Source organism: Talpa europaea (assembly GCF_964194135.1).
Source record: "Talpa europaea genome assembly, chromosome: 3".
Classification (NCBI taxonomy): Eukaryota; Metazoa; Chordata; class Mammalia; order Eulipotyphla; family Talpidae; genus Talpa; species Talpa europaea.
In genome coordinates this window covers 2,328,959-2,346,849 of record NC_140069.1, presented here as the reverse complement: position 1 = coordinate 2,346,849, position 17,891 = coordinate 2,328,959, and the positions used below count along the sequence as shown (strand labels likewise).

Here is a 17,891-nt window from a genome sequence, read left to right as displayed (position 1 = left end):
AGACTGAGCATGCAGGGTCCAGTCTCTGCCTCATGCAGGCTCTGTGCTCATGGGCAACTCATCCAAGTTTGAAAATTTGATGTCATTCCCATTAGAAAAATGGCAAGACTACAATTCAGAAAATGTTCCCAGGGGTAATGAGAGAATGCACAGGATGTCCCTGTCAAGCCAGCTCGAGAATGAGCCGTTGGTAGCTGACAACACAGGGTATTAGTGAATCACATTAGCCAGGTTAGTTCTTCTAAGGAGAGGTTTTATCTTGTTCTAGGGTATCCCCCTGAGCCCTAAGAACCGAGAAGAAATGAATATAATGACAGAAGAAGAGAACAGCCACTCACTAACCATGTACTCTGGGCCAGACATTTTATAGACAAAGTCATTATTATCCTCCTCACTTAGCTAATGGGGTAGAGGAGATTTGTCAGAACCCTCTCGTGGCCAGCAGCTCGTACAGGCGGGTGCCAAGGGCAGGTCCTGAGGTCCATCAGACACCACATGAGCTGCTGATGGCTCAACACACGCTGGAGGATGGGGCTATTTTCTCTCCATGCCAGAAAGTAGCAAGGCAACAGGAGCACTCACTGAGCACAGGTGTGCCAAACTTCTTGCATGTGGTAACCCACTGCCTCCCCAGAGAGCTACCAGACAGTTGATTTCATCACCCCCTCATCCACAGATGAGGAAACAGGGCAGACAGTGGAGGCAGGACGTGCTCCCAGTCACTGGACTTGGAGGACCTCCTCTGAACTGTGACTCGGTAGCCGGGTGCTTTTCCCCAACACACCACCCACTGCTGCCCGACATCAGCTGCAGGTTCCATGAGCTCATCGTGCTGGTCCAGGACCAGGGAGCTGATGATGAGCCCCAGCCCGGGCATCAGGAGGTCAGCTGAGGGGCCAGTGGCATGGATCACAGAGGTGTGGCCAGATCTGGGGTTTGAGACGTCCCAGGGCCAAAGGCAAGTTGAGATTGAATGAGGTAAAAATATAAGCCAGACAGACAGGGGCTGGGTGAGGGGAAAATCAGGGTCAGGCAGCAAAATTTATCCAGTAGAGCATGTGCAGAGGCCACAGAGAGAAATGACCAGTGTGGAGAATCATGACTGCCATGTTAGAAGCACAGAAGTGGGGTGAGGGAGCAGGTGGCACAGGATGAAGGAGAGCAGCCGGCTGGGCCCCGTCCAGAGCCTGTGCCCATGGACCGGGGCTGGATCCTCATTTGGAGGGTGGTGGGGACACACCCCGGCCCCCGGGTGCAGGCACTCAGCCCATCCCAACTGACCAGGCAACCTGGGCAAAGTCCAGGTCTCCCATGCCCGCCACACAGAGAGGGCCCCACTCACCATGTCTCCCTTCTCTCCCTTGGGTCCAGGAGCTCCCAGCAGCCCAGGGGCACCTGCGTCTCCCTGAGGAACGGAAGCACAGCACTGGGTCAGACCCTCTGAGGGCTGCTCTAGGCACTGCCAGGAGCCCAGCGAGCCGCACTCCCTTCCCGGGGGCAGAGGAGCACTGAAGGAGGCACGGCAGGCTGCCTCTGGGGAGGCCTTCTAGGCCCAGAGGTGAGCTTCGAGCCAGCCCCAGCCAGGCTCTGCCACTTCCTGGGTGAAGACACCTGTCCTCGGGCCTCGGCCCGTCCTCCGCTCAGGGCCTGCCTGTGCTCCCAACACCGCCAGACATCCAGGCTCCCAGAGTCACTGTCTGTGTGACGGGTATGAGCCTTGAAGGCCCTGGCCCCGCATGTCCAGGTAGAGAGCACGGAGCTCTGTCCCTGCGGGGGCGGCCCACTGCCCGCCTCCACGACCTGTCGACCACAGACACGTCGTCCCCCAGCAGCGCGGCCCAGCCCGACAGCGCTGTTCTCCTCCACGCCACGGCTGAGGTGGAGGGCACAGCCCAGGGGCCAGAGAGGCGGAGGCCCCGGCCCTCTCCAGGACCACCTGCACCCTGGGCCTGCGGTCCTCCAGCAGCAGGGGAGGGACGCACTGTCAGTGGTGCGGTTGTGTGCGTGCGCGATGGGGTGTGTGTGTGCTGATGGGTGTGTGTGCTGATGGGTGTGTGTGATGGTGTGTGTGATGCCGTGTGTGTGATGCTGTGTGTGCGATGCTGTGTGTGCTGCTGGGTGTGTGTGAAGGTGTGTGTGATCGTGTGTGTTCATCATGGCCATCCGGCAGGGTGCGTGGAGGGGTGCACTACTGAGTGCAGGGGTGAGTACCGCAGGAGGGAGAGCAGGAAGCAGGGGAGCAGGGATGAGGACAGAGGGGTGGGGGCCTCTAAGTGTCTCTGCCTCCCCCTTTTCACTGGGGGGGTGGCCTCTGGACAGCGTGACCCCCTCCCGCCCCTCAGCCTGCATGGCCTCCTCTTCCTGAGCCCAGAACGAAGCAGCGAGCAGCCATCCTGGGAGACATGGAGAGAGGAGGGGCTGTCCCCCACCCCGGGCCGGACGCCACCTCCCGCACCTCGGAGAGGACACATGTCTAAACAGCAGGGCCTCAGGAGCCAGGCCCCCGGTGGTTCCTGGAACACGAGGCCTCAAGGACGGACACTGAACGAGCTGACCACAGGGAGTCAGGTGTTGGGGTCACCAAGGTCGGGGCTAGCGGGTTTGACAGATGTTCAAGCTTAACGTCACTTCCTCCCGTCCGTCCCCCACAGGCGCGCACCACCCGGTCCCGCCCTCCCTGCAGAGAGCAAGGCCAAGGCCCAGGTGCTCCTGGCCAGCTCGGCACTGACCTTTGGGCCGGGAAGTCCCACGGGGCCATCCAAGCCCTTTTCACCCTAAAGGAAGAAAGACCCAGAAACCAGTCACCCTACTTTCACTCCCCCCATCCTCACCCCTGCAGGCTGCCCCCCACATGCTCCCACACACCGACGTGTCAGGAGAGATTCCCTTGGGGGTACCTTGAAAGAAGACCAGCATGCTGCTCAGTGGGGGCAGGAGGGGGTGGGGGCAGAGGGGAGGGAGGGGGCCCCCTCCAAGAAGGCTCTCGCCTGCTAGACCTGGGAGGGGGCGCGGCAGCTGGGGACCCGCTGGGTTGCTCCAGTGGGAGCAGCTGGGGGGGACCCACAAGCATACCAAGGTGAGCTGGGGGTGACTGAACAGGAGAGAGGCGGGAAGAGGGGGTCTGCTGACCCCAGACGTCCCTCCAGGGGTCCCTGCCAGGACCTGCTCTGGGTAAGCCAAGGTGAGCGAGGACAGGACAGGACGGTGTCACCACCCTCCTTGGCACAGGCTGCCCGAGGCAGGTGCCCGGCGACCCGCCCAGCAATGCAGTGGGCAGCGGAGGGAGGAGGAGGAGCTTCTGCCAAGACGGACTTAGGCGAAGCGACTCTGGGGCCATCTCGGAGGGTGTGCCCGCCGCTGAACTCCAACCAGACCTCTCAGGCTTGTCCATGTCTCCCGGCCCCGCCCCCCAGTTTCAGGACACCTCCTGTGTGGGCCCAAGCGGGGAACCCCACTCCCATCAGGGTCTGGGGCTGTGGGTCAGCAGAAGCCCTTTCTCAGCCTGCGTATCTGTTTATGTTTGTTCTGCTCTAATAGTAGGAAACATCTCCTCCCCTGACGGAAGGGCCCCCGGTCTCCCGAGAAACAGCAGACCAGGCCGCGGGCTCTCGGTGCCCGGTGGGCGGAGGTCAGGATGCTGGTGCCCACAGCGCTTCAAGGTCAGAAACTCCAGGCTGACCCACTCGGGCGTCATCTGATGACAGACTCCCGCAGACAGAGAGGGAGAGGGTGTGGGAAGCCCCAGCCCACGGCCTCCCACCCCACTCGCCCGGATCTGGCTGGACCTGCGTGTGAGTGGACATGACACAAGCCTGGCCAGGAAGCCTCAGGCATCCGGCGTCCACCCCCCGGCCCCCAGGTCCCCACATGGCCAGACACTCCAGCTCCAGGCCGAGGTCCCGCGGCCACTGCACCCACACGGCCCAGCCCGGGGCTCCGCGGAGGACAGAGCCGCTGCAGGTGGCACCTTTTCTCCGGCGGGGCAGGAGCAGTTGATGGTCTTCAGGAAGCCGATGTGCTCGCTGCTGGAGCTGGGGGGCCACAGGGGCGGGGGCGGGGGCTCCGTCACCACGGTCACCTGGCACTGGAGGAAGGCCGTGGCTCAGGGCTGGGCTTCAGGGGCCACACCACGCGCTCACTGACCCGGGGCCCGGGAGTCCAGGGACCGGAGTCCACCCTGGGGTCCAGGGAAGCGGGCCGAGATTATCGCCCCGGCCGCACCTGGGCCCTGGGGTTTGGAGAAGAGGTTGGAGAAGGAGAGACTAGAACAAGACAGAGGTGGCGCAGTCCCGGGAGAGGAAGACCACCTGGGCCCTGGGGCCATCCCTGCCACCCGCCTGGTGCCAGCGCCCCGTGAGAGCGGGCCGCAGGGAGGGCAGGCGCTCCTGGTTACCCCGCAGCTGCCGCCTCTCTCCCCAGAGCTGGGCCTCAGCACCCACTGCGGGCGCCCTCACAGGACCCCTCCCACCCCTCCCTGCTGACACGGGACCCGGGACATTCTGAGGGGGTGACCCGAGCCTCTGCTATTCGTTCCTAGGCCTAGACGCCCCTGCTGCCCCCCCAACCCCCCCAGGCAAGCGCCCTGGCTCACCGGCCCCGAAGGGATGTCACAGCAGGTCTCCAGCTCCGCGTGCCGGGAGTCGCAGTAAATCACGACCCGCTGCAGGTCAAACTGGAGAGGATGAAGGGCAGAGGTGAGTCGGCCTGGGAGCCTCCGTCTTGGCCAAGCGCGCCGGGGGCTGAGCTTCAGGGGCTCCCGCACTCGCTTGCCTGGGCCCGCTGGCCTCCCCGTGCCGCCTGCTCCCCTCTGTCCCTGAATTTGGTTCACTGGGGACAGTCCCAGCCTGCGAGAGCCCCTCGCCTCCTGGCCCCGGACGCCATTCTCTGACGCCTTAGTCTATCCTCAGGTAGGCAGACGCCGGGACCGGAATGGAGCCGGGCACCTTGCCAGGCTCTAAGCATGCGCACACCTGGCCGGGGTGAGGTAGCGTCTGAACAGTGATTTTTAGAGTTTTCCTTCAATTTCATTATTTCTTTTGTTTAATTTGGTTCCACATCTATTGTCTGATTTCACCATCTCTGCCCACCCCAGGACCCTGGCTCAGGAGGCCCTGCCGATACGCACGTCGATGGGCACGCTGTCGTAGAGGCGCTTGCCGATCACGGTCTTGCCCTGGATGTCAATGTTCTCCCGCTCCTCGATGGGCAGTGTCTGCACCAGGGCGCAGTCGATGTAGAGGGAGACGTTCTGGGCCTGGATGCTCAGGGCGATCTTGTGCCACTCACGGTCAAAGAGGCTGTTGACCGTGGGCCCCCGGAAGACCACCCTGACGGCGTCCTGCAGCGCGCCCACGGCGTTGTACTCGACCGCCTTGTCCTCGCCGTCCAGCCGGATGGAGACCTGGGCGGACAGGACGGGGGCTCCTTAGGCTTCATGGGATCAAAGAAGAAGGCACAAGTCCGCTGACTGCCTCGGCCCAAGCCACTGTTTCATCATCTAACCCAGATCACCGTCGTCACCTGACGATTATCTGGTACATAAATAACGCGCCCATCGCTGAACACAGTCTCCCACTTCCTACGGTCCCATCTCTTTGCTCCCCATGCTCTAGGCCTTGCCTTCAGGCCTCAGATTCTTCTGGCCCCCCACAAAGCCAGGGCAGGGGCCAGCAGGCTAAGCCATTTTCTTTTAGGGATTTTTTTCCCAGAAGTGGGACTGCCACATCGTACGGCAGTTGTGTTTTTAGCTTTTTCCTCTATCCCATAATGGTGGCACCATTTCAGGTCTGTCTTGGGGACTCGGGAAGGTGCCCCAGGACGCAGGTCTGTCAGCAAACCCTGCAGGTTCTATTTTCAAAATACATCCAGAATCCTCGGTTTCTCCCCAGTTCGTGTCCTGCCTGGTGCTGGAGACAGTGTGGTCTCTTGTGTGGGTTACAACCAGCCTCCTAATAGTCCTCCCGGAGTTTCTGCACCGGAGAGTCCGGAGTCTCCTCTTAAACAGGAAGCCTGACATGGGCCAAGGTATGATATCTGGCCTCCCATCACCTCCCCAACACCCTACGTGGCCCGAGACCAGGCCCTTCCATCTCCCCAAATTACAAATGGTGCCACTGCCAGCTCTCAAGGGCTGCTGTAAATACCCGATGAGCTCATGGGTATGAAAGTCCGGACCTTCGGTCTGTGATGACAGAGCGGACAGGGCAGCTGCTACATCATTCAGCTCCCAACTCATCTGCAGCCTGGACCCGTCTCTCCTGGGTCTCAGCCCGAGGTAAGTAGGTGGTCCTCGTCCTCTGAAGGCCACCTAGGGAACTGAAACTTGGAAAGGCACCTGGAGGCCCTTCCTGGCAGGCTCATCTCCGCTGGCGGTGCCTCAACTCCCAATGCTCTGGCTGGAGGGGCTGGCAGGCCCAACACAGCTCTGCAAATGCCATGAGGACCGAGACCCCAGACGGAGGGGGCGGTGTGGACCTGCCCACAGGAATGTCATGGCCGGCGCCCAGCCTGCCTCAGACCCTGAGAACCAGAGAGGCAGGCCTGGTGGCCGCAGATGGACCTGAGCTGCTCCCCAGACAGCGGATTTCCTTGTTCCTCTGCCCACACGTAGGGCGCAGGCTGCTCGGCCGCCAGGCCTGGAGATGTGTGGGCCCCAGCCCGGCCTGGCCTATGGAGAAGTCACTGGGCAGGTGGGCACAGGTCCGGCTGCCTGGGCTTCCTCTCCTCTTGTGGCCGCCTCTACCCCAGCCCACGTCTCTGCCCCGCCACGAGGGCAGCCCCTCGCTCTAGACACCACAGCTGTGATGGGGACAATGGACGGCCCAGGCGGGAGGTGCTGTGACCCGCCCGCTCTGGCCCCCAGCATTCAAGTCTAGAAGCTCGTACGATGCCTGGTCCCACTGGACCCGTGAGCTCATGCCCAAGCGTCTCCCGGGTGGCCGGGGCCCAGTCCAGGTGCAGACGCCATCGCTCCGCCCCAGAAGGGCGGCGTCCGCACACAGCCAGCTTTCCGGGAAAGGAAGGGGGTCCTGATGCCAAAGACGCATTCAGCGCATGACCTCCCGGGAGGGGCCCTGCCAGCCAGCGCCTCTGTCTCACAGGCCCCTGGGGTGCCAGAGACTGACGCTGGCCACCCCTCCCCACTCAGCCATGTGCCCCTGACAAATTCTCCCGCCTTCTTCAAACACGAGGGGCTGAGCCGGCTTCAGCGCCTCCTTCAGGGTCAAGCCTGGGAGGGGGCGTCCCGGATAAGGCCGAGCACCCGGCGGCTCGCAGGCTCAGTCTCAGCAGCCCCCCGGGGGGTCCGCCACCTGCTTCGCAGCCGAGACGAGCACAGCTCAGAGAGCTCAGGGCCTCGGGGACTCAGCAAAAGAAGGGCGACCCAGCCCAGGCTGGCACAGTCACCAGCCCTCGCCCACACGCCTGCGGCTGCAGAGCAAGTGCCGGGGCACGAGCTGGCCCACGTGGGGACGTTGAGGTCCCAGTATCCTGGCCAGAGAGACCCGGGACCCCATGCCCTGGGGAGGCGGCTTCTCCCGTGTGCGGGTGTGACCATCCCGGGGCTCCCTGTGCCTCCCTGCCACAGAGGCCCTGTGGGGAGCTTGGTAACGATACAGACCCCACGAGAAGGATCGGAAGCCGTGCCCCCCCGCCAGGCGGCCCCCTCGTACCTGCGGGATGCCATACTGGTCAATGACCTGCCACATGTACCAGTCTTCCTTCCGAGACGCCTTCCTGAGCCGGAAGGTGGTGACGAAGGCGTACTCGTCAGGCAGGCCTTGCGGAAACACGTCCCTGGGGGGACAAGGACGGAGACCGGCTGATGGGGCGGCGGGCCCTGGCCCGGAGCCTGGGCGCCGGCTTTGTTCACAGCGAGAAGGGCGGCTACGTTCGCTATGGGCAGTGTCCTCACTGGCCTAACCCTGGAAGGCATTTTACAAACTTTCATCTAATGTGCTTCTCGTTACAATGAGATGTGGGCGTGGGCTGCGACACTAGAAATCGGGATGAAAACTTGTCCAGAATCTCACGGCTCATCAGGAGCGGAGGCTGGCCCCGAACATACATAAATACGTGTGTGTGTTTAATGGTGCTTTTTAAAATTATTTTTGCATAGAAGAACCAGGGTGCAGGTCAGAGGTGCGGGGTGAGAGGACTCACCCGAGACAGAGTGGGGAGCAGAACAGGCCGAGCCTCTGAAACGCACTGCTGAGGGGAGCAGCAGGGGACAGGACAGGTGTGCTGTGGGTCAGCAAACTGGCCGGCCAGGGATCGAACTCAGCCCTTTGTGGTGACAGCGCTGAGACTTAACCCCTAGGCCACAGGGAGGCCCTGCATGTGTTATTTTAAAGCAGCAAGAAGAACGTGTTTTCACTTCCCCAGGTGGGAGAGAAAGGGCGTGTGGTCAGAGCAGGAGTGGGGGGCGCCCGTACGGACATGGGAGCCAGGCCAGGGAGCCGTGGGACAATCGTGAGGCCCAGAGGCAGGACGGGGCCAGACGGCTCGGGCCTCTCCAGCCCTGAGCCCGAGGACCCGGAAAGCGATACAGTGTTAGATGGGGGGCTGAGAGCAGCAGAGGGGGCAGGTATGCTGGCACCCTCCTTTGCCTGACCGCAGACCCAGCGGTGTCAGACCTGTGATGAGTGTTCACAGGAGGAGCCACCCAACAGCGCTACACGGTGGGGGCACCTGCTCAGGGGGACGTGACCAGAGCGTGGAGCAAGGGGCGCCTGATTCCGTGTGAGTCCAGGCACCCAGGAATGCTGAACCTGGTCCCCGCTGGGGACCACGAGCCGGGGGCAGGTGCTGTGCATCTGCTTTCACACAGAGGGGGCCAGTCCAGGCGCCGTGGACGCGCAGCGCTGTCTGGTCAGCTGGCACAGCCCAGGCACGCAGGGAAGGCCACGCCAGGCATGCTGGGAGGGCATGTGGCCGGCCAGGGAGGGAGACAGACGGCCAGGGAGGGAGAGAAGGAGACGGACGGCCAGGGAGGGAGACAGTGGCCAAGGCAGGCCCAGGCCAGGGTCCCAGGGCGACCGCCCCAGGCACTGAGTGGTGGGCAGCCGGGCTGGCTGGCTCCACTGCCCGGGTGGGTGTCCAGGCCGGCAGGAAGGAAAAGCGACTCACTCTGTCCTCTGTACCACAGGGAAGGAGCCCAGGCGGACGTAGGAGCTCCGAGCTCCGTACTCTCTCCTGCCCACGACCTCCTGCACGCTGAACAGGTCCATCAGGTCAAAACCTGTCCCGGGAGAAGGGAGAGACGCGTGAGTTTCCCCCGAAGGCGCCCGCGGCGGATGTGGGTTTGAGTGACTTCAGCAGGGGGAACGTTCAGTTACATATTCGGGAGAAAACAGAACTCGGGGTAAGAGGGTCCAGCTTCCGTTGGCGATTCTGGGTGGGGGTCAGAGACTCGCGGGTGTCCCGTCCCGCGGCCAGCAGCAGGCGGGGGGAAGCAGTCCTCACAGGCCGCCCGCCCGCCAGGCCCCCGACGCGGCTTGCACGCGGCCACCGAGGCCTGGCTTCCCCAGCAGCCACACTTTTGCAAATCCTTTGGCTTTTGCTTGGATTAGAGTCTGGCAGCTTTAGTTCCAGCCTCTTAACGAGGAAAACATCAGAGAGAAGCAAACCGTCTGGTGACACAGCCCTGACTGCTTTTCTCTTCCCTGGCCCTGAGAAGGGAGAGCGTGGAAACTCTGGACCGCGGGGCCTGGCGAGGGGTAGGACAGGCCCATCCAACATGTGTGACTCTGGGCAAGTCACTTAACCACAGGGGCCTCCGGACCTGGTGACTGCTCGGAAGTGAAGGCAAAGACCCCCACGCAGAGCCAGCGCGAGGACCCGAGACCCTGAGTCGCTCAGCACGCAGCTGGGGTAACACCAGCACGTCTCCCCAACACGCTCCTCCCGCACTGACCAACCATCTGGAGGCTGGCCGAGCCATCCTGTGGGTCTCAGAGGGGCCAGGCACATGCCTGGGCTGGGGGCTGGTGGCGCGATCCACGGGCTCCACCTTGCATCCGGGGAATGGACGGCCCCGGCAGGGAAACACCCCGCACCAGCCTCACTAACTCCACTTCCCCGGAGCTCACACACCTGCCTGGCGACACCAGCCCAGGGGCCTTGGGACGATTCTCAGGGTCCAACACTCAGGCGCTGCCATGGACCACTGGGAACAAACGAGAGGGTTCCCAGGACAGGGGTGAAAGCATCTTCTCTCTCTAAATCCCGCCCAGGGAGAGCAAGCAGCCCTCAGCACGTATGTTTAGGCACCGCCCTGATCCAAGTGCTGTGGAAGACACAGCAGGGACAGGAGGCCTGAGCACAAAGCCCGACGGGCTCGGCACGTGGCGCCAAGTTCCTGCCGGTGCGTGGGCACTCCCTGACGCCCGCGGGCACCCACTCTCCATCCATCACACAGCGGAAGCAACAGGATGGAGTCTACATGGCTTCCCATCACCACGTCGCAGGGCCTTCTACACGGCACCCTGGCCCCAGAGGCCAAGTGTTCACTCAGCACGTGGCTATTGAGAGCCTGCCCTGGACAGGCAGGTGTGAGCACTGGGGGTGCAGCCTTGAGGGGCAGGAGTGTGTGGGGAAGACCCGATGTTCACCCACAAGCATCGGGAGCTCGCCAGGCAGGCCTGGAAGCGACACCCCTGAGCCGGGCAGCAGTGCAGGCCTCGGGCACAGGGCACCAGGCAAGCTGCCCCAGCCAGGCCGCCCAGGCTGCCATGGCCTGGGGGAGGGTCCCCACAAGGGGTGGCTGTGCTGGGATTGAAGCCCCGGCTGACCTCAGGGGGTGACCCCTGCCCAGCCCCGGGCCACTCTGAGGCTTTCTAGTTCTCGGAAAGTGACTAAGAATTGCCATCACCTCATTTCTAAATAGCACTTGGCACCCAGGCTAATGAGCAGAATCCATCATGTAATGGTAGCCGGTAATTGGCCCCTCAGATGGAAACATAAATCCGGAAGGAAGCTCCTTTATGGATGAGAAAAGCACAACTTTAAACTGGGCGTTTTAATGTTCCAAGGCAAAGGAGACAGCCTCCCCAGAGCTGGAGTGTGGGATCCCCAGGGGCGGGGCCCGCTTCCGCACCGGCCTCCACCACGTGTGACGCAAGCGGGCCCAGGATGCAGCTGGCACAGGGTTGCTGAGGACAGAGCCCCCCCCAGGGGCACCACCTCCACCCTGCTCCCCACCCCACCCCCAAACCACAGACTTGGTCCCCAGAACAGACTTGGAAACACTCAGCTGAAGGGGCCGTTGGCCTGGGAAGGCTGCAGAGGGGGGTGTGCCAGCACCCAGCAGGAGACCCTGAAACCCCCAGGCAGATGCCCATGGGGTGAGGCCCACTCAGCTGCGTGGCCCTGAGCAAGTGTGTTACCTCTGCTGTTTCTGTTTTATGAAACTGGGGTAATAATAGTGTAGGGTGGAGAGATGAGGGCTGCAGAATGAGAATGTCTGGGTTCAACTCCCTGCTCCCGCTCTCCTACCTACTCAGTCTTGGGTGCTTCATTCAACTCCTCAGGGTCTCCACTTCTTCCCCTGCCAAGTGGGGAGCTCGAACGGACCCATCCCTCGAAAACAGGTGGGTCCACTTCCCCATAGTAAGCCCTGAGCAGGCAGTCAGGGCCAGTCAGTCTTCTAGGCTCTGACTCAGCGCGACCTTGGCCGAGTCACTGCGCTCCTGCCCACGAAGTCAATCCCCGCAGGTGTGCCACAGGGGGCAGGTAGAATAGGGACTTTTTGTGGTTTTAGCACCAATAGCTGGCTGTCCTAGTCCCCCCACTTCCACAGGGCTGGGAGGAGTGTGCTGCCCATTCAGTGGCGTGACCATGACTCTGAAGGCCGCGCTTCATGCAGCAGAGAAGCCCTGGTCCAGCGAGCTCGAGGCTGATGTCAGGCCAGTCCCGGCTCGGCAGAGCAAATCCCAAGATGCACCCCGTGCAGGGGGCTCTGATGGAGGCTGCCAGGTTATCTCAACACTGCATGCTGAATATGCCCCCCACCCCTAAGGGAATGTCTCAGGAGGTGGCCCTCTGCCATGATTAGCTCATGCAGCCCCTAGGAGAGAGACCCCAAAGACTTCCCACACCCCTCCTGCCAGGTGAGGACCTTCCTGCCAGGTGAGGACCTCCCACTGTGTCTCAGCCGGGGAGAGGCCCCTCCAGACAGGGAGTCTATGGCCACATAACCGGGGACCTCTCAGCCCACAACTGTGGAGTCAGTTTCTGCCATTTATCAGCCACTTAGTCCAGAACTGCTTTGCTACAGCGACCCAGGGGACTGAGGCCCAGAGTGGTGTTGAAGAAGTCACCTGATTTTTTTTTTTTTTTTTGAGTCTGGGTCCTTAATGAAGAAAATGGAGACAATAATTCCTGGAGGCTGTGGAGAGGCTTCAGGAAGGTGACCTCATCCAGTGTCTCCGGGAAACCGGGCTAGTCAGCACCCCCGATCCTTGCTGTGATCAGAAAGTGGCACTTTCTGATCACACCCCTGTGGAATCCCTGATATGAGAGCCTCACACCACGTGACAAGTCCCCACGGCCCCAGAGCCCAGCACTGGCCCTGGCCACGCAGGGTCAGGCCTCTAAGCATGTGCTGAGGAGCCAGGGAGTGTCCTGGGGAGCCCCCTGGGACTCTCTAGCTGTGCACAGTCAGGGCTCCCAGATGTGGGAAACTGCAGCTGAGGGAGCAGGACAGAAGCCCTCCCTTCCCCTGCCCCTGACTCCTTGGCACAATCCTGGCTCCCCTGGGCATCACCTGCCCACAAGGGGCCCTGCCAGCTCTCCCATTTGTTAGCCTCTGAACCCCTGCCTGGGGACAGGGCTCCAGAGCCAGTTCCTGCCCCAGGAGGGGAGGCAGGAGGGCACCTTTAGTCCATTTTGAATTACTCTCTGTGGACGGCATCAGGTGTGGACCCAGTTCCACTTCTTTGGCAGGAGGCTGGCACGTTTCCCAGCACCATTTGCTAAAGAGCCTCCCCTTGCTCCCCGTGAGGCTGTGGCGCCTTTGCCAAAGACCCTGCGCAGTCCCGGAGGAGCCACGAGCCCTGTCGGTACGCAAACACGCAAGCTCTGCTCCGAGAGTCACGTGCGCCCCTGCGTCCACAGCAGCACTGCCCCCCAGGAGGGGGCCAGCCTAAACGCCCTCAGAGAGAGGGTGGGGTGAGGGAGACACGGTGGGACACTACTCAGTTAGGAAAAAGATGAAATGGTAAAAAGACAAAACGGATGGATGGATGCTGAGACGATGACGCTTCGTGAAGTAAGTCAGAGAGTGGAAGACAGATGTCACGGGGCCTCGCAGATCTGTTGGAAGATAAAAAGCATGCAGCGGAGGCACAGCGAAAACACACCCCAGGCTTAGTGAAAAATGAGAAACATTCTGGCTACCAGGGAACGGGTGGGGGAGGGAGAGAGAAGACACTGACGGGGCTCGGTGGCAGCTGAGAGAACAAGTGCACCTACGGGGGTGAAAACAGAACCCCGGGGCACACCGACATGCGGCGACGGACAAATTTAAAAATTTATGATAAAAAAAATTAAGGTGTGTTGGGGGGGAGCATGGGGGGAAAAAAAGGGGGTCTCCCCCGGTGGCGCAGCGGTTGAGCGCTGGGCTGCGAAGCTGCCTGCAGCCTTGGCAGCGCTGGTTCGATCCCCGGCCACTGGCGAGGGTCCCACATGGCGCGCAGACCTCTCCTGCCTTGTCTGCTGCTCCCCTCAGCAGTGTCCTTCGGTCCTTCTGCCTGCTCTGCTCCCCGCTGTGGCTCTGGTGAATTCTCCCACCCTCCCGTGCTGACTGTACCCAGTCCGTGTATAAATAAATAAATAAATCTTAAAAAAAAAAAGAAATAAGAAAAGAAAAAAATAAGGTGTGAAAGTGGGAAAGATGTTACCAGAGCACACCCCAGGGCCCAGGGCCATGCAGCTCCAGGACGTCGGTTAAATTCCCAGCCCCTTAATCTCCTTTCTCATCTGCACAGAGGGCAGAGGGGCAGAGGGGCAGAGGGGCAGAGGGGCAGAGGGGCAGAGGGGCTGCTTCCCAGCTGCTGGCGCCCAGCGCAGGTGCCCGGCCCTGGACACGCCCAGCAAGGGGGCTCTCGTGCAGGGACCTGCTGGAGGTCAGGTGGGCCTGTGCCCAGTGCGGGGCGGTGAGTGGGGGCGAGAACCCTCCGTTTCACAGCTTGTCAGCTGTCCCTGGAAACTGCCACTTCAGCTGGCTTGCCCGTAGCGGTTCTCCGTGGGAGAATTAAAGAGAAGTTTTTAAAAAGCAAGCATATGCTCTGCTTTCTGCTTCCACGATGGCTGGTTTCAATGAGTAAAAACAAAGGCTTCCACAGGACGCAACTTTGAATAACAAGCAGTTAACTAGGTGGCAGACAGGACAGACAGAAGGAGGAAGATGAATTGCCTGCAGTAAATAGAGGCTGGAAGGACAAGGACAGGGTGGTGGGTGGACTCGGAGGCAGGGCCCGCCGGGTAGAGAAGCAATTGTCCGGCCCTAGAGCCGGCTCAGCCGCGGCCTCAGGAGCCTGCCAGGGTGTCCTCTGGCCCAGGCAACCCCATGCTGGCGCCCACCCGCCGTGCTCTCTCCTCTCGCCCTTGTCCTTCAATGTCCACCCTGACCCAGCATTGCCAGGCTCCCCCAGACCCAGTAGGTCACCCGGTCTTCAGTGGGAAGACGTGCCCCCGGCTCGTCTAGGGGTCAGCTTCCGCTTGGGGCGAGCTCTTTGTGGAAAGGGGCCCTGATTCATGTCCCCATCCCTAAAACACCACGTCCTTGTGTCGTCCCCGTTTGTGGCACCATTTGCAGAGAGCAGGGAGGACAGTGGTTCGGAATCACCAGCCCTTACATGCCCTGCCTGCTGCCCGGACCCCCATAATAAACAGCACGAACCCCTCAGTGTGCCCACAGGTGCCCCCACACAGCCTCACACAGGTTCACAGCTCCCACTGGGGCTCTCAGCGCGGGAGCCACAGGCGGCTCCGCTGCTAGCGGGTGACATGCAGCCCTGGCTCCTTTCTGCTCCTGCTGGCCTGGGGGTGCGCCCTCCCTCCGCCACAAACTCAGGCAAGTCGCTCATCTGTCTTACCCCGGCATCCCCCACTCTCTATCACGTTGTAAGGGCTGAAGGAGGAGACACATGCCCGAGTCCGGGCACCCAACGGGCGCCCAGAGTGCCCGTCACCGCTGGTGGTAGAGGTGTTTCTGCCGTCACTGCTGCCGGCTCTGACACCGGCTGGATGACGAGCAACACGGGAGAAGCCGCAGAGGGACACTGGTCACCGCCAGGAGAAAGTGGGGAGCAGGGAGGGCTGTGTGCTGCATGAACTGGCAGCAGCTGTCCCGCGGGCATGTCCACACTCCCGGGCTGGGGGCGACGGACCAGGCTGGCCAAGCAGGGTCACAGGGCAGTGAGTGGCCAGCAGCTCCGCCCCTGCACAGCCACTCGGCTCTAAACAGATTCACTTCCAGGTAATTGAGCTTCAACACGAGGAAGGTGAAAGTCACCTTTATCTCGCCAGTTGGACAAAGAATCCTGGCAGTGGAGGGGCCTCCAGCCACACACCAGGTTGAGAGCAGAGAGCGCCAGCCCTGGCTATGGGCTCCTCCCGAGGAGGCGGCCCTGGGTGGCCCCTGGCCAAGGGCAGGGAAGTGGTTGGGGAGCAGTGGATACTGACCTTGGGCCAGTCCCCCGGGAGCAGCAGAGCCGGGCCTTCTACGATGGTCACTGGGTGAGGACAGTGCACCTCCCCCCACCCCAGCCCAGGAGGTTAACGCCTCACACATGCACCTGCGTGCACACAGGTGGCACTGCCATCCCCTGTTCTAGAAACGTCCTCAAGTGCAGAGGCAGCTGCTGGCACTTCATGGGGCAGGGGCAGCCTGAACCTGAGCTCCACTGTCCCAGGCCCAAGACCCTGAGTGGCAGGACCCCTGGGACAGGGGCCACTGGTGGCCTCAAGGCCTGGGGTGGGGCAGGCCCTCGGTGTTCCACGCTGGCCACAACTAGAGCCCTGTGGAGGGGCTGGGGGATCCTGACCTGGGGCATCCTGGTGAGGGCAGGGGCTGTCCTGGAGGGGCTTCAGATTGTGCCTTTAAAGTGATGACCAGGACCCTGCCCAGGGCGACTGGGTGAGGGGGGAGCCCACTCAGCTCCCCCACATGCCCCTGCACCCCATCACGGAGTCGCCTGCTGCCGGGTCTGCAGTCTGTTCTCCCACCACTGATCCACACACACTTTACGGCCCTGACCCCTTCTCGCCTCACTCCGGCGCATCTGCCCATTCACGCTGCCGGCCCTGCCCGTCGCCAGCCGCTTCCTCACTCCCTGACTCCCGCCCGGCTCGCTCGCCCCTACACGACATTCAGGGTCTCCTAAGGGACGGCACTGACTGCGAAGTGAAAGAAGTCACTGTCCTCCCCAGGGACAGTTTTCGTGGCAAGGGCCTCCTGCAGCGTCCAACTCACTCGACCAGGACTTTGGGGCGTGGTGGGAGTGAGACGAGGCCGGCGCGGCCAGCCCTGAATCCGGGAGCTCACGCGCAGGCACCGCGGGCGGCTGCGTCTCACCTGTGATTTCCCGGGTGCCCCCGTTGGTGTGCTTGAAGCGATCTCCCTCCACACGCACGCTCGGGCACAGCACGTCTGCGAAAACAAGAGGACACAGATGCGTGAGCGCCGGCCACGGCCAGGCCACGAACGTGACGTCCCAGGGCCCGTGTCCAGCGTGTGGGGCGTCAGCATCCGGGGCAGGCAGAGGCAGCTCCCCAGCCACCGTCCCGTTCACACTGCGCTTGCCAAACGCCAACACTGCAGGCACAGCGCTGGCCACAGGGCCCTGCCCGCAAGGCTCAAGGCTGGTCCCGAAAGGAAGCGAGACGGGGTGGCCAGGACCAACACTGTGACTGAGGACAGGTTGCTGGGAGACTCAGGCACAGGCCCAACACCCTGTTGACCTGGGGATCTTGGGGGGCTTCCCCAGAAAGATGCTTGAGGCAATACAGGCAGAGAAGGTGGTTCCGGCAGAGGGGCCCTCAGACACACATGTGACACATATGTGGAAACTCCAAGTCCACGCATATCTGTGAAAGAGGACGTGGGGGTTGGGGCCACCTGAAAGGTGTCTCTGCTGCCACCCCAGGGGCTGCAGGCACAACCCGGGAAGAAGTGAATCCCAGCAGCACCCGGTGCCCGCTGTACGCAGGCAGCGGAGCTCGTCACACAGCAGGATGTCTTCTCTGCTTCATGACTCCCCACTTCCAACCAAATTTGGGAGGAAAAGAGTCTCCTTCATTGCACCAAAAATCCCAGCAAGAGCCCCAACTTTGACCTTCAAAGTCCAGGACGCAAGGGATGACCCCACTTCTGGGTGAGCGGGCGGCTGGGACAAGTCTCTGATTCTGTGTGTCTGGGGTGAGTGTCTGCGACCAGGAGCCCATGCCCAGCACACCCTGTCCAGGGCGGCCTCGGGGACTGGGCCGGAGCCTGGGGACCGGCGCAGAACACCCTCTCTTCAACGTGAGACAAGTCAGCGCAGCGGCTGCCATGCCAACCCGGCATCTGGTTTCCTGCTGTCATCATCATCTCATCTGCAGGCACCCCGGTCAGCTCCACGGAGTGGCCCGATTTTCCTAGTTGCTGAGTTGCTGGTCCCCCACCCCGAGCAGCGAGGGCAGACACACGATCTTTCCAGACTCCAGAGAGGTATTTTTAGTATTTATCCTCAAAGGCACCAGGAGGTCTGAGGAGCCCCACGGAACGGGTTCTTTGGGAAACAGCGCTGAGCTGCCAGGACCAAACCCGTGAGAGGCGGTGGTGCAATGTCATCCATGTCCCCAGGGCCGGGGGCCTGCCGCAGGGGAGCGCCCCGAGGCTGAGCTCTGGG

General features: G+C 62.0%; 1 protein-coding gene across 1 annotated transcript in view; it reads right to left on the bottom strand.

The window, feature by feature from the left end:
* The window catches only part of COL22A1 (collagen type XXII alpha 1 chain), a gene marked incomplete at its 5' end in the record, with an annotated part of 143,579 nt that overhangs the window by 110,052 nt on the left and 15,636 nt on the right, over positions 1–17,891 (bottom strand). Inside the window, 8 exons of the mRNA XM_084229743.1 lie at positions 1,343–1,405; positions 2,730–2,774; positions 3,968–4,084; positions 4,592–4,672; positions 5,126–5,401; positions 7,671–7,794; positions 9,127–9,238; positions 16,577–16,651. Of these exons, the coding sequence (XP_084085869.1) occupies positions 1,343–1,405; positions 2,730–2,774; positions 3,968–4,084; positions 4,592–4,672; positions 5,126–5,401; positions 7,671–7,794; positions 9,127–9,238; positions 16,577–16,651 (893 nt within the window). The remainder of the gene's footprint in view (positions 1–1,342; positions 1,406–2,729; positions 2,775–3,967; positions 4,085–4,591; positions 4,673–5,125; positions 5,402–7,670; positions 7,795–9,126; positions 9,239–16,576; positions 16,652–17,891) is intronic.